The sequence below is a fragment of the Acomys russatus genome, chromosome 18 (assembly GCF_903995435.1).
Source record: "Acomys russatus chromosome 18, mAcoRus1.1, whole genome shotgun sequence".
Lineage (NCBI taxonomy): Eukaryota > Metazoa > Chordata > Mammalia > Rodentia > Muridae > Acomys > Acomys russatus.
The window spans coordinates 5,864,320-5,880,778 of record NC_067154.1 but is presented as its reverse complement, the minus strand read 5'-3'; the positions used below and the strand labels follow the sequence as shown (position 1 = coordinate 5,880,778).

The window sequence follows — 16,459 nt, the reverse complement described above, 5'->3', positions numbered from 1 at the left end:
TCTTTCATTTTTTTTCAAGTTTTAAAATGTACGTGCATGAGTACGTATCTGTACATTCTCATGTGGGTACCTGTGGAGGCCATCAGATCCCTGAGGCTGAAGTTACAGATGATTGTGGACCTCTTACTGTGGGTGCTGGGAACCCAACTCCAGCCCACTACAAGAGCAGCAGGCCTAAGTGCTGTGTAGACATCTTTCTGGCTTTTCCTTACTATTCTTTTTTTTTTTTAAAGATTTATTTATTTATTTTATGCATATGAGTACACGGTCTTCATGCACACCAGAAGAGGGCACCAGATCTCATTATAGGTGGTTGTGAGCCACCATGTGGTTGCTGGGAATTGAACTCAGGACCTCTGGAAGAGCAGCCAGTGCTCCCAACCTCTGAGCCATCTCTCCAGCCCTCCTTACTATTCTTTAATCAACAAGAGCTTGGTATGTTGTTCTTGCTGGCCTCCAGCTGGCTGAGTCCCTAGCCTTAGCCTCCAGAGTAGCTGTGTAACTCTACCCCCTTGCTCTACATTTTTACTGTCATGTAGACAAGAATGTAGAACTGGGTGAGGGTCTAAATGTTTTTAGAAATTTAATACCATTACCAAAATGCTTAGTGAACTGTTTTTTCTGACATGTACAAAGGCCTTGCCAAACTGAACTCAAGAGTTAGAAACTGCTGAGTTTGCCTTTGCCAAAGTATGACAGGATAACTTCCTCAGAGAGGCATCACACCCTCAGCACTTAGTTGAGCAGGGTAATAATTAGCTTACAGAGAGCCTGAGCCAGTGCTCAGACCACTGTGCTTCTTAAATAAAATGTCATCAAAGTCACTGTGTCCACTGCAGGCTGAAGTGATGAGGACTTGTGAACTCCCCCCTAAGCTTCCCCTTCTCTACTTTAAAAATCTATTTATTAATTTTATGTGTGTTTTGTCTGCATATTATTAATTTTTTATGCGTGGGTATGTTTTGTCAGCATACACATCATGTGCATATCCAGTGCCTGCAAAGGCTAGAAAGAGGTCATTGGATCCCCTGGAAGTGGAGTTACAGATGGGGGGTGTGAGAGGCCATGCGGGTGCTGGGAACGAACCTGGGTCCCCTGGAAGAGCAGCCAGTGTTCCTAACTGTTGAGTCATCCCTCCAGCCCTCACTCCCAGCTTTAAGTGCTATTGACTCTGCCACCCTGGGAAGCCTCTCTTCAACTGTACCAAGCTTCTCTTACCGCCACCAACCAGCCCATGGGTGGCTTTAGGGCTTCCTAGCATTTCTACCCAATTGTTAGTCCAATGTGTTTCCAGGCTGGACTGAAGGTAGGTGAAGGTAAGGATTATATTTGTTTTACCGGCCCCCACACACTGGCACCACTCAGAGAGCAAGCTAATGCCAAACAGCTCAGTGGCGGTCTACACACACTGAGTCAGACCTCACAGAAAGATGAGTGCAAGTGTCCACTTAACAAAAGTTCGAGTTCTCGGTGTAGATATTTGAAGTTGCACGTCTGCACAGGACTCTCCTGGTTCACCTGGCTGCTTTTGTAATACTCGCAATATTCTTTTTTATTCTCTTAAACAGTGACTGAATGAGGCTGTGTTTAATTGTTGGTGATTAGAAGGCTTTGACAGATTATATTCAGACCCTCTTGTTTCTCATATGCTCAGGTTAATCAAAAAAAATTCTTGGATTGGGCATGGTGGCTCACACTAGTAATTACAGCACACTTGGGAGGTTGAGGCAGGAGGAGCATTCCTGTGAGTTTGAGACCAGCCTGGGCTACACAGCAAGACCTTACCTTAGAAAACAAAAATCATACAAATGAAGATGTTACTGATGGTCCAACTTCCCGTGGTTAAAATAGGTTTTCCTGATTTGTTCAATTCAATTTAGAACTTTTTAGTAGCTGTGTGTTTAAGAAATCACTTCAGAAAAGAATCCTGATACTTGGCATTTATTTCCAGAAAGAAAACCAGCAGAGGGAGCTAAGAACACAAAATTACTTTCCTACGTCTCCACTGATGAGAACTTCTAGCTGGTGGGCTGATTCTTTCAGTGCTCCACATTTCTGTATAATTCTCTACAGCGTAAGAGAGCACAATGGCAGGGCCAACAGCTAGGGCTCCCCATGAAAGGGAGCATGGGACCAATGGCCATGTCTCCTCATGGAAGAGAACAAGAGACCAATGGCCATGGCTCCCCATGGAAGAGAACATGAGACCAATGGCCATGGCTCCCCATGGAAGAGAACATGGGACCAATGGCCATGGCTCCCCATGGAAGAAGAGAATGAGGGGGCAAATGGCCATGGCTCCTCCTGTAAGAGAATGACTATGGCTTCCTCCACAAACACTGAGGACCTGTCTGTGTGAGTCAGGTCTGGGTTGATGAGAGACCTCCCTTGCCTAATGGATCTGGCTTTGGTCATTACAAAAACAAAAAACAAACCAAAACCAAAACCAAACCAAACCAACCAAACAAAAACCCTTTCCAAGAATGGTATCTGTCTAAATTTAGGACCGCACAAGGCACAGGAAATTCCTCTTACATAGGAAGAGTGTAACCCTGTGAGCTGCCTTCTGTGTAGCTGTGCGGCAGCCTCGGTGCAGCTCCTCTCTGTAAGAAGTCAAGCTGCTACATTTGTCCTCGTGTGAGCTAGCAACCTTCCTGAGCCATGCCAGCTGCTTCAAAGATGCTTCATGATAAAAATGAGATGAGATGCTTTGAACTGTGAGGAAGAGTAAGACTGGCTACCAAAGTAACATTATATATCACAGCAAGCATGTAGAAAACACAGGACTCTCAGCCATGCCCAGCTAACAGCACAGGGGCCACAAACAACTGCTCACTCCTGCTGACTTGGTGATAACAACAAAGTACTCAGGGGACCAGAGTAGCTTCTAAAGAGTCAAGAGACCACTTCTGCCTAAATCAAATCAGCAGGCACACTCTTCCCTGTGACGCTCTGTTCCCCGGCTCAAACCCAGGAACTCATTTGTGCTAGCAAGTACTCTGCCCACGGAGTTACACTCCTGGCACCCACTGTGATGATTTTCAACATCCTACACTTTATCCAGACACCATCCACTCCCCCACCCCAGGTCAACACCCCATTTTAAAAGGGACAGTTTTTGGACCAAGGGAGATGGCTTAGCATTAAGAGTGCTCACTGCTGTTACAGAGGACCAGAATGTCATAACTCAGCTCCAGAGGACCAGACGCCTGTTTCTTGGCTTAAAACTCATTGAAGATTTCTAAGGATGGCAAAGTAAGTTGAGGATGAGGCATAGAGATCTGAGGTAACTGTGGCTTTCTTTCCAGCTACCTTGCCACAGCTGAGTCTGCTTCTCTTTCAGACACAGAGGTGCTCCCTCAGAGGGATGAGCAGCAGAGCCAGTGCTCAAAGCATGGGCTCTTGGTCCCACACCATGACCGTGCCACCATTTTCCTGGATGCCCTCTCCTTCCCTAAGAATTTCACATTCACTCATTCCCTAGGATTTCAGGTCAACCAGCAGCTTCCCTGAACGCCCCCTCCTTCCACGTAAGCTGCCCGCTCTCTGTTTCTGGAAGCCCCTGATGATTCTGTCCACGCCTCTGCCACCTGGCATCCCTGAAGCTTAGCTTGCCTCTCACGGGGCTGTGAAGAATTTGAGGACAACTGTGCCTTCCTTTCTGACCAAGAGTATCCATTGAGATCAACACCGTGGAGCAAAGGGTAAAGAGAAGAGGACCCGAGGCAGATGCGGGGATTCTGAGAAGAGCCAGAGGAAGAAGGAAGGTGGCAGAGGCAACACCACAGACAGGAACAGCAGGGGGCAAGGCCACCGTGGAAGGTGCTGTCAAATGTTAAGCACAAAAAGGTCTTATGCGCATCCCAGCATGGGTCAGCACTTCACCTGAGGTAATGGAGGCAAACGAGATGAAGAGGGCTGTGGGGGACCAGCTGCTACAGCCTGCACGGAAGCAAGCCTTTTTGCAACGGAGAAGTAAGAAATGATGCCACTTACTTGATGCATTTGCAGTTGTCACAGTCATAGAAGAGCCAAGGGTGCTGGGAGAGGGGCTACCATCTAAGGGGAGAGGGCTGCAGCCTCACGTGATGATGTGTTCTGTGGGGCGGTGATGGGGGCACGGTGTACTTAACAAAGCATTTAAAATGGTTAAGATAGTCAATGTTACGTTTGGCAAATCTTGTAATTTAAAAATAGTAGTAGAAAAGGAACGGGAACTGCTACAGGAAGATACAGAGTTGGGAGAGCTTCGTTTGTTCTCTGGACAGAGAAGCAGGGAACTCGAGTGTAATACTAAACAGAGAGAGGCTTCTGCCCAAAGGGAGTCCATCTTAGTGTGAGGACCCTGGGAATTAGCCGGAGCCCAGGAAGGCTGGCTCCCATACACAAGTAAGAAGAGACAAAAGTCCGCCTGGGTATGTAGCAGAGTACAGAACAAACAAGAAATAATTCATTTAAATGCCGTCTGGAGCTTTTGAAGGAGGCAGCTGGGGTGGGATGGGAGGGAGGTTATGAGACCAGCACCGGAGAGCAGGCAACTCCGTGCTCTGAGCTGGCATGGTATCGCTAGTCTAAATCTCCAGACTGAAAAGCAGGTGGGGCTCCTGGTTTGCACAAGCAAATTAGGTAGGCAGACAGTATGAGTCTCAAAATTCCAACATCACCAAGAAGGAAGAATGCTACCAATTGAAGTCATAAGCACACCGAGAAGCCCATGGTTAAGGAAAGAGGTACAGGGACCTAGAACCGCAGGTCAGATTCTCGGTGTCTGGAATTACAGGCAGTTGTGTGTCCTCTGCAAGGGCAGCAAGCACCCCAAAGTGTTGGGCCATCTCTCTGGGCCCCTTATTGCCCCACCCCTGCTAATCCCTTCTGACTAAATGGACACTATTTAATTAAAAATATTTTCCCACATACTTTTATTTTTCTATAACATCTAAATGGACAATTGTTACTACACTAAATCATGAGTTGTTGTTTACAAAAAACAAAAACAAAAAACAAAACAAAACAAAATACACCAAAAGCCCAACAATCATAAAAATGGTATCACATTTGCGCAAATCAACACTTTCTGGAGCCAATGCCACCTCAAAAGATGCCAGCAAAATATTAACTACTGCCACCAATTCAAGCCTTTCCAGGGCTATGAATAACTACTTTGAATCTTGTGTAGACAATCCTGAGCACACTAGATATGAAGGGGACCTTTATAAACTTGGGTTATAAACTCAAGGGCCCAACAGGAAGGATGAGTCTGTCCCCTTTATGCAGCCTAGCTTCCCTCGTCATCTGTCCTGGATGTGGGCATCTTCCTTGCAGACTGTCTTTCTACTTCAAGAGTGAACAGGACAAGTGTCCTATCAGTGTTCTGGATTTTGCACCACTGCCACACAGTCTCAAGCACCCTGCCAACATGGCAGCACTGGTTTTCTCAGCAGAGCCAATGCTTTGCGTTCTTGAGGTAGAATCGTTCCTCTTCTGTTTGAATCATGGGGAAACATTTTTTGGGTTCTCTCTTACTGAATCATTTTACAACCCACTAAGTGCTTCTGTGCTGTCTGCAGTTTTGCCCAAGCCCAGATTGTTCTCTGCCCTCACCTTCCAACACGTGAGGCCCAGAATAAGCTGCAGCTGATGGGAGCCTTGCTCAGACCTTACCTGTGTGCCCTCTGAAGGACGTGAGCAGCGTGCAGTTTTCCTGTTCCAGTTTGAGGATGGTTACTTGGCCCGAGTGATCACCAATAAACACGTGACGGGTTTCAACATCAAATCTATCATGTAATCGTTAAGGATTGCAAAGTGGGGATTTACAAGAGTAAAAAGCAAAATAAAAACAATCTACATTAGTTTGACCAGGCATGTACAGTGCCACGCAGGCAGAATGTGAAGTCAGGTCCTGGGAGGCACGAAAGGAGGCTCAGGAAAATGAAGGCTACACATACTGCTGGACAGTCAGACTCAACATGACTAAGCTGTCATGTATCGGTATAACTTATATGCTAAACACAATAAAAATATCAACGTGCTTTCTGAAGCTAGGCATGTTATTTCCAAAGTCCATACAGAAAGGTACTAAATAAGCAAAAAGATCTGATAATACTCTGAAAAGAAAAATAGCATGCAGCAGGAGGCCGAATGTACACGATAATAAAACATGCTATAAAGGCCTTTACTTTTTTAAAGGGATGTTAAAAACATGCTCTGGCGAAAACACCTTCTCGTCACCTTTAAACTTAAAGGTCTTTGTTCTTGAACTGCAGCTGCCGTAACATCAGGGCTGCCTCCTGCTCCTTGGGTATTAGGTGTTGCTAACGCTGAACTCCTCAGTGCTGGGCAGCGCTGGGAGCTCTGCACTGAGATCCCTGCCAGCAAATGCTCAGCCGTCTTCAGCTGTGCAACCCCTGAAGGCAGTCTGGTGAGTTGGGGCTTGTCTTCTCTGGCTCAAACATGCAGGTTGTATCTTTTCCCCTGTAACTGTGTGGTTTACGTGGGTGAGGGGGATCCTCACCATAGTTTTCATGATCTGCAGGTGAAGGTGACTTTTGTTGTTGTTGCAGTTTTTGTTTCTTGTTTATTACTATTTAATTTTTTCATATAATATATTTTGATCAATCTTTCATCTAGAATTCTTGATGTGGTAAGCCTGAAGAATTACATTGGTACAGATGAGATGCTATGATCTGATTGCAGTATGCAGTCTGCCTGGGACGGCTGCTGAACTACTGAGTGCAAAGAGCCGCCTTTTAATATGGTGACTGCTCTCGTTAGAGGCAGTGCCTGCTAAATGTCCCGCCTACAGAATTTCCTTCAAGTGGGCATAGACAGACAGACACATGACCTAGAATAAGAGGGCCCAAGTCAGACAGAAGCCTAGTATTTCAAGACTCACAGAAACCTAGTATTCATCCATTTTACTTTGTTTTCAATTTGGAGGATTTTTCATCTTGTTTTGTGTATTTCTCATTATTGTAGTGTGTGTTTGTGTGTGCATGTATGTGCATGCGTGTGCACCTGTGGAGGTGAGAAGAAGTAGTCAGCTAACGTAGAGCTATAGTTGCAGGCATTTGCGAGCCCTCTCCTCTGAGGCTGATGTTGAGATCTGAACTCCAAGCCACATGAATGAACAGCAAGCAGTCTTAACTGATGACCATTTCTGCAGAACTGCAGACTTCAGAAGGAAAGCAGGCATTGGGCATAAGCCCTGCCATGTGTGTGGTTTCAGCACAGCAGGCCACTCTTACTGGTTAATATGGGAATTCTTCCCAGCCCGAGTCCCTGACACACTTATCTAGCAAAGTAGACACAGCCAGGCCTGCCGTCTAACTCTTCTACACACAGAACTAAACAGTGACACTTCTATATAGCTGAAAGAACTATTTCAAGTGACTAAAAAACAAAAAGAAAAACAAACTGGGCATGTATGGTGGCATGCATGTGGAATACCAGGTACTTGGAGGATTACTTGAACCTGTAAGTTCAAGACCAGCCTCACAAAGTGAGATCATGTCTCAAAAACAAACAAACAAAACCCAAACACACTGGTAGGCATCCTTTATCTAAGGATAAAGGAAGCTTTAAAGACACCAACCATCTTATTTAGAAGTTTATTCATTTAAAAACACAGTATATCATAGAATAACTCAAATAAGGAATTATGCTTGTATTTTAGGACTAAGATTTTCAGTCCAAGATAAAAGAATCCAGTTCAAAAAGGGAAAAGTAAAAATCCTATGCAAGTTTCTATTAGAAGTGTACGTATCAATAATTATTTACTTTTTAAAAACTCATGTGCAGGCATACATTTTGGGTTATAATGACATGCTAATATAAGCTTAATCATACATAAATACACACATGCATCTATGCCTGTGTATCTATTGTTTGGTTATCTCTGAACACACTTCCTCACTAGAAGAATAGTACAGGAAAGAGTCAAGTTGAGATTAAGACACATGCCTGAAACTAAATGTTATTAATTTTAATTAGTGAATTTGACATAATCTAGAATCCTGGAGGAGGACATCTGAGTGAGGGGCATAGTTCAGAGCAGGTTGGCTGAGGGTGCTCTGTGAGGGAACATCTTGACTACAGTAAGTGAGGTGGGAAGACCTGATAGGAGTGGAGGACTCCACTCTTTTATACAAGGGAACTTTCCTCCTTGCCATGGGAGAAGCACATCGCACAAAGTTGGCGCCCAGCCAGCAAAAAGTGAGCTTCTCTGGTGTTAATAGGCACATACCCCAAGTCCATGGACTGGCGGCTTGGGAGATAAGAATGTCACACTGTGGATGCTGAGAGCCTCGTGCCTGGATCAAAGCTTGCAGGATACATTTAGAGACAGCTAGCTCACTGTGGTCCTTGGCATGGCAGCCTGTCAAGAAAGACTTAACATTTGATTTATTATTATTAGTGTGTACTGCAGTGTGTACGTGGACCCAAGAGGACAACTTCAATAGTCAGGTGTTTCCTTCTACCCTGAGTTCTGGGGATTGAACTCAGGTTCCAAGCTTGTGCAGCAAGCATTTTTACCTGTTAATTCATCCCACCGGCCCCCCAAATATTTCTAAATGAACAGAAATCTCATGGCCCACTCTGCAAGTATTAACATTAATTAAGATTTCCTGTAAGGGAAATGACTTGTCTGTTAAAACCAAATGTCCTATTTTGTTGATGGCTGTACGTCTGTCAGTCCTTCTGACAGCTGAGGACCACACATGGGCTACGTCCTATCGAGGTGTCAGAACTATGTCATAGCAGGCAGCAGGCCTGATACTTGACTGATGCTGTCTCACTCCACTCCATTTATTTAGAAACCCCCAATACCTTATGCCTTAAGAAGGTCTCTGAGCATCTTTTTCACACAGGGAAAAACCAGCAAATAAAAAAAATAGAAAACCTTTAAGTTATACTTATCACAAATGATCATGACTCAAAGAGAAAGGATTTTGTTCAGCAAAGGATACTGCAGGCCCGAGGCCACGGCACTGGTGCGGTAACCTCCCAGGCGCTGCCCACTCTCGGAGCAGTGCCAGGCGAACTGCTTGTCCTGCCCTGTGCTCAGCACCCACTCCAGCTCCAGAACAAACAGGACCATCGTCACTCTGCTCTGATGTGCTGAAAAATCAAGAGACAGAGAGAATGACTGATAAAGCATCCTGAGGAAACTGGAAAAACACACACCACTGTTACACCCCGCTCTTCTTGCCATTGCAGGAGAGGCAGAAGGACAAAGCCATTAGGGACAAGGAAAAACAGTAGCTCTCATCAAGGGTGGGGAAGGACACCCTATGAACACTTGTTGTTTTTGCATTTTTAATCACCCGCCTCTTCTCAGTGTGCTCTTCTCACTCCTTTGCTTGTGTCAATCCAAGAATTACTGCCTCAAAGAGCTCCCTATGCCAAAGCCTGGCCAAGCATGCAGGGTTACAGGGTTAGTGTGACCACAAGACACACTAGGAATGGCATTTACCACAGTCCCCTGTGGGCAGTTTATGTGTACTCTTCCTGGAGGAAAGGTATATCGATCTTTTTTGTTAAAATCTGATTTTTAAACTCAAAGCAAAATTTCTGACAGTTTCCTATCAGAACCTAAGTGCTTGGAGAGTAAAGGAAATGGTGGTGGTTTAGATGAAAATGGTCCCCAATAGTCTCATAGATTTGAATGCTTGGTCCTCAGTTGGTGGAACTGTTTGAGAAGGATCAGAGGTGTGGCCTTGTAAAGGAGGTGTGTCACTAGGAATGGGCTTTGATGCTTCAAAGACTCAAGCCATTCCCAGTGTGGAATCTCTCTACATCCTGCCTGTGGATCAAGATGTGAGCTCTCAGTAGTTCCGGCCTCCATGTCTCTGCTTTGTCATCACGGATTCTCCCTCGGGACCCATAAGCCCAAATACATGCTTTCCTTTTAAAGTTGACGTGGTCCTTGTTTTACCCCAGAACAGAAAAGTTACTGAGATAAGAATGAAATGCTTGCTATAAACAAGCATGTACATTTGGGAGAAAGAGAGTGGATCCCTAGGGTTACCCGTATTCGAGCACAGCCCCGTTAGAAGAATTTTTGCATCACACTTCTTCAGAATGAGAAGGGACTACTCATACCGTCTAGACAGCTCTCTGTTGCTCATCTGGGCAAATGGAGGGGCAACGAAGCTGAGTGGTTTGGCTTTCTTACTGTGTGATACCAGGCAACAAACACAAGGCCTAGAGTGAGCAAAGAGGGGCGTTCTGCAGCCTGGCTCGTGGACTGGTGAGGCAGGAGTAATTCTTGAGGATGGTGAGGTATATGTTTTCCACTTTAATTACCAAGCAGTGCCAAGCAGTGTTAGACAGTGTGGGTGGCTGTCTGCAGCCCTACTGCAGTAAAACCATCTGCCAATGGCAGAGTATTAAGCACATTCTTTTAGTCACTGCAGAGATGGGAAGTGGCATATCTGAATGCCCCTGCCCCCAACACACACACACACACACACACACACACACACGAGAGAGAGAGAGAGAGAGAGAGAGAGAGAGAGAGAGAGAGAGAGAGAGAGAGAGAGAGAGAGAGAGAGAGAGAGAGAGAGCGCAAAGCAAACCTTGGTTTCTATGGTAGACTCAATTTTCTTAGTGTCTGGCTGTCAGTGGAAAAACAAAACAAAACAAAAACTCAAAACACATACTCCACGGAGACAGAACTCTTACTTAGAAGGAGATTCTTTGACGGCAGATTCTTATCACCAAGCTTCAGAAACTCGTAAGCAAACATAGGCTTGGCGTCTGCCTTCCTGAATAGACCTGGGGAGAGGCATCCTAGTCTTAGCAGGGGAACATGTTTTCTCAGCACCACGCCATCAGCCGCAGGGCTTGCGGGCAGTTCCTTGCCATGCTGATGTGCTTTTCTTTCCTGGGTTTCTGAGCTGTATCCATGATTTCACCAAAGCTTTTCCTGTGTTGCCTTTCCTACCCTGGTGTGGGTGTTGGGGTGGAAAAGAGCCCTGAGCATGCCCGAAAAGCTGTCTACCACTGAACTATAGCCCCAGCCCTTTTCTGCATCGACATATGTGATAAGATTTTTCTTTGGCTTGTTGATGGGATGGACTCTGTTGGGTCTTTGTTGAACAGCTCTGCACAACTGCAATAACCCTCGCTGTGTACCTCGTTTGTGTATCACTGCACTTGGCCTATTGAGCTTTGGGGGAGATTACATAATATCTGCACTTGTCTTTGTAATATCCAAAGGAATTAATATCTTTGGTACTGGTATCAAGTATCACTGGTCGATTTTAAAAATTGAATGTATGGAGCTCAAACTCAGCACACTTTAGTAGAGTGTAATAGCTCACTGGCTGATAACAGTTACATGAAGAGGTTACATGATTGTTACCCCCATCCATTTCAAAGTATTTCCCTCAGCCCAAACAATTCAGTTCCCCCTCCGCTTAGCTTTGGTCATCTACTTTCTGTCTCTATTGAGTCTTCTATTGACATTGCACATAAGCGTTATTATATGATGTGGCCTTTTGTGTCTGGCTTCTCCATTAGCATGTCTTCAAGTTCATGTGTTAGAGCATGTATTATCAGCATTGCATTTCCTTATTTTCATTCTCTTTCTCTTCCCCCCTACCACCTGTGACCCTCCCTCCCTCCCTCCCTTCCCTCCTCCTCCTCCTTTTCATCCATTGATAAGAGGCCAGAATTAGTTCCCTCTCTTGGCTATTATAAATACTTCTCTGTGTGAATATATTTTTGAAATGTTTTTCAAAGAGGCTATATCATATTATATTCCCATCAGCAACTCTAGTTTATCTATATCACTTTCAAAGCTAGTTTATTTGAGTCTTGCTTTTTGAGACAAGTTCTCCTTATAAAGCACAGATGGGCCTTGAACTCATGATCTTCCTGTTTTGGGTATGTGTCATCAAGCCAGGAATTACTATTTACTGACATAGTCAACTAGACTTCAGGCCATTCACCAAGCAACTTACACATAAAATCTCTCTAAAATTTGCGTAGAAAATGTGACATATAATTTACCATTTTAACCACTTTTAAATATACAGTCTGTAGATTTAAGTACATTTATATTAATGCTTGATAGTCACTGTTAGCATGTAAGTAGCTCCACTAGCCTGCCTCTAGGTTGCTTAGTAACTTATGATGTCATTGCCTGCCAGGTATGTGCCAGACTATGAAAGGGTCAACCTTGTCTCTCTCTTCCTTTGTCTGTCTCTCTGTCTCTGTCTCTCTCTCTCTCACACACACACATACACACACACACACACACACACATTTTCTCTCTCTGTCTCTGGCCCCCTGGGGGTTCCCCTCCTCCCTTTTTCTCCCCCCTACAATAAATCTCTCCATATCAGATCTGTTGCATATATATATATATATATATATATATATATATATATATATATATATTTTTTTTTTTTTTTAAATGATAACAGTCACCGCCTCTCTAGAACTTGTACTTCTTTCAAACATAAGTCCTGAACCTATTAAACACCAATTCACAACTTCCCTTTCTCCCCAGCCTATCGTAACTGTCTCTATAAATATGACTATAGTAAGTACCACAGGTACGTGGACTCCTTCAAAATGTGTTCTTTTGTGATGGGCATTCACCATGCTGAAGTCACTTCCCCCTGAAGGTTCTGTGATGTGTCTTTGGATGTACATACTGCATTATGTCTGTCCATTCAGTTCACAATGCATATCTAGCGCTGGCATCCTGTGCTTACTGTGCTTATACTCCATGTACACGGGTATACAACTATTTGTTTGAGCCATTACTTCCCTTATTTGGGGAACACAGCATTGAGTTATTGTGCCTTGTCTGTTTTCTTGTTGAGGCAGGGTCTATGTAGAGCAGGCTGGCCTAAAATGAGATCTGTCTACCTCCTGAGTGCTGGGAGTAAAGGTGTCCATCACTATGCCTGGCTGCGTTTAGTTTTTAATGTGAATCTAATACTACATTCCTGAGATAAACCTCACCTGACCATAATGTATTCTTTAGTATAGATTGCTGGATGTGGTGAAATTTAGGTTCGTAGCATCTTGTTTGTATGGAGAATGGAATCCTAGTTTTCTCATATCAGTTTTGTATAGCTTTAGTATGAGGAGATACAGACTTCCTACAGTGGGCTGGGAAGTCTTTCATTCCTCATTTCCAAAAGACTTCCTGTAATCTTGCATATTTTCTCCCTTTAATGTTTCCTAAAATATAACCAGTAAGACCATCTACCTGGTCTAGGAACATGAAGGGAGTGGAAGAAGAAATCTTATTCTCTTTGCCTGCTTGCTCTCCCTCTTGCTAGCAAGTCCACTCCTTACTGCCTTTATAGCCGATTTCTTTGGGATTCCACTGTATACTGAAGACCAGCGGGGATATCCAGCCTCATGGACTGAACAACTAATGGATTCCTGGACCTTCTGCTGGCAGACAGCCGTTGTTGGATAAGCTGGACCACAGCCTGTAAGCCATTCTAATCTATCTATCTATCTATCTATCTATCTATCTATCTATCTATCTATCTATCTATCTATCTTCTCTCAGGTTTGTTCCTCTAGAGAACCCTCATACAAGTTTTCTAAAGGTCAACTTCTTTTTACACCCATAGAGCTACCAAAATCACCTATTTCTTCTTGAGTAATCAGCTCTTTGTGACTTTCAAAGATCTGTGACTTCATTTGTTCTGTTTAGCAACACAAACCAACATGGAGCGTCTGGATGAGTGCCAGTCCACAGTATTCAAGGTATTTGTTACTATCTTGTGCACACACGGAGGAGCTTCTTAAGAGTGTCAGTTCCTTCTTTCCTGACATAGGTAACATCCCCCTAGCTAGATGTTTATCACTTTTATCAATCTCAGAAAATAGCCTTTGACGTCACTGGCTTTGCTGCAATTTCTCTTCCCTTCCCTCTGAGTAGGTTTCTTTCTTCTGCGTGCGTGCGTGTGAGAGAGAGAGAGAGAGATAAACCAAAATCAGTGATTTGATAACTTGTTTCTTTTATGATGTCAATGTTTGAGCTGTCAATCTCCCCTCAGGTGGTTATGTCCTATAAATACTGGTATCTTTGTATTCATTTTTATTCACATCAGAATGCTTTATTATTTCTTCTTTAACATATGGACTATTTAGAAGTTTATTATATACCTTCCAAATATTTTAGGATTTCCCAAGGGTCTATTTATCATCCAATTTAAAGTAAAACTGAATAAAAATTAAACAAGGATACACATATTTATAGGATACAATGTAGACTGAGGGAGTAAGCATGTGTCACCACACTCAGCTTTAGTTTTCTTTAAAAGTTTAAAATATGATGTTACAATCGTTCTCATTTTACTGATCATGTTCCAAAGTTTTTGGCATTCTAATTTTTCTGTCTGTGATCTCTGCTAACATTAATTAGTGATGCTTTATTTACTTTAGTAATACTTTTTAAAAGTAAAAGTTAATCTTATGCATCCTCTTTGCTCGACTGCTCTGTAGTGCTACCGCTCAATGCCTTGGCTCTTCCACTGACGACAGCCTTAGACTGACCGCTGCTGTTCTGCTCTAGGACACGCATACAGCCTGCCTAAAAGAGGTCTTTGTTTATTTCTGGTAGTGCTTGGGAATGTCACTGATCAATAGCTATCTTTAATAACCATTGTAAAGATATAGACCCTCTAGCTCTATAAAATTGTTTTAGATTTTTATTTCATATGCAAGGATTTCAAATGGGTTTTCACTTATCATAGGAAACTTTTCTCATCTACAGAGTTAAGAATAAGTTCCCCTGCTACCTCTTGGACCAATCAGTGGAGGATTTCTATCCCTTCCTATTAATGAGGACATAATCCTTTGCAAACTTTTAATGGAAATCTCAGTTTCAGTCTTTCACCTTACTCAGGATCCAGGGTGTACCTCTTGCTGCTAAGGTCACACGCAAGCAGTTAGTTATTCCTGGCTCTCTCTCCATCTCCCCAGGGCACCTGCAAAGTCAGTGCATGTACATAATGCTCTGAGATTTAGTTTTCTCTCTGCTCTGACGAATGGGAAACTTTGCGGTTTGTTTGTTTTTTCTCATCATCTTAACACTGCACCAAAGGAAATAACAAGAATACATGTATGCTACCATCAGCTCTAGGTGTTTGTGAAGAAAGCATCCAGAGTCTGGTCATTCAGTCTTTGTAATTATCTGACAGAAGCATGTGGACTATGCTAAACACCCTGCCTTGAAAGAGCATGAGAACAATGGATCCTAGTAACAGGCTCTTCAGGTGTGCATCTGGCTGGGTCACCAGAACTTTCAACAAAGATGCAAGAAAGAAAAATACAAAACTAAAAGGGAGCTAATATATACAATGACAACTGGAATTTCAATATATTTTGATAAGTTGAGCTGACAAGCTAGGTAAAATCAGACAGTAAGTAACAGATTGGCAAGCCCAAGATTTAGTATAAAAAGAAGAGCAAAAGTCCCCAAAACACAGGATACAGCCTAAAAACATCCTATGAGAATGCTGCAGTGTTCCCTGCCACACATGAGCTACAGTGTGAACCGGCTGCCAGAACTCACCTCTGTATTATTAGAACAGTGGCCTGGAGACGCAGTAGGAATTACCCAGCAGAAAACACGCATGTACTAGTCATCTACTGCTGTGTAACAAATTATCCCAAAATTGATGCCTCAAAGCATTTTATTATCTGAGTTTCTGTGGGTCAAAAAATCCTAGAACAGCTTAGATGGATGCTTCAGCTATAAGGCTTTTCCTAGAAGGAAATCACCATGTGGAGGTCTCATCTGAAAGCTTAACAGAGGACGGGCTAGGTCCTAATCTCTCTCATGTAGCTGCTGGCTGGGTTTGGCTCTTTGTGGGCTGCTGAGCTGGAAAAATTAGTCCCTCACTGACCGCTGCTGAGATGCTCCTGGGCTCCTTAGCACACAGGCTTCCCCACAGGATAGCTCACGTCATCAGATGTGCACACTAGGGAGAGGAAGGTGAGGGCCATGCATGCCCCAGTCTCTGCACATAATCCTGGAAGTGATCTCATCACTCACCATGTTCTAAGTCCAGCTCACACGTATGGGGGAAGAGTACGATTATTAGGAACCATGCTAAAGTTACATGCCACATTGGTCCATATTTGAAAATGGTCCTAATGGTACAACGGGAGACCTCAAATCTGTGAGTAAGACAATCAGACGTGTTTTGAGAAAACAATTGGTCAGATCATAAAAAAAAAACCAGTTGAGACATAAAGTGCTTACATTAGAGAAGTAAAAGAAAATGAATGAAGAAGAAAGGACAGAATGTGACCCTCCATACCTATTTAAAATAACTCAAAGGCTGTGGTGTAAAGAGAAATGGTTCCAACAAACGAAGCAAAAACTGGTAAGGCACATTCTAAAACCCCTCAAATAAGTCACTTATAGATAGACACTATATGTTTCTGTTTATTATTACATTTCTGAGCTAATGGA

The 16,459-nt window shown here is 43.5% G+C and overlaps 1 protein-coding gene across 1 annotated transcript in view; it reads right to left on the bottom strand.

Annotated features, from left to right (window-relative positions):
- The window catches only part of Wdfy2 (WD repeat and FYVE domain containing 2), a 124,608-nt gene that overhangs the window by 13,930 nt on the left and 94,219 nt on the right, over positions 1 to 16,459 (bottom strand). The window contains exons 5-6 of the mRNA XM_051160679.1: positions 8,967 to 9,117; positions 5,662 to 5,774 (exon numbers count right to left, since the gene is read on the bottom strand). Coding sequence (XP_051016636.1) covers positions 5,662 to 5,774; positions 8,967 to 9,117 — 264 coding nt within the window. The remainder of the gene's footprint in view (positions 1 to 5,661; positions 5,775 to 8,966; positions 9,118 to 16,459) is intronic.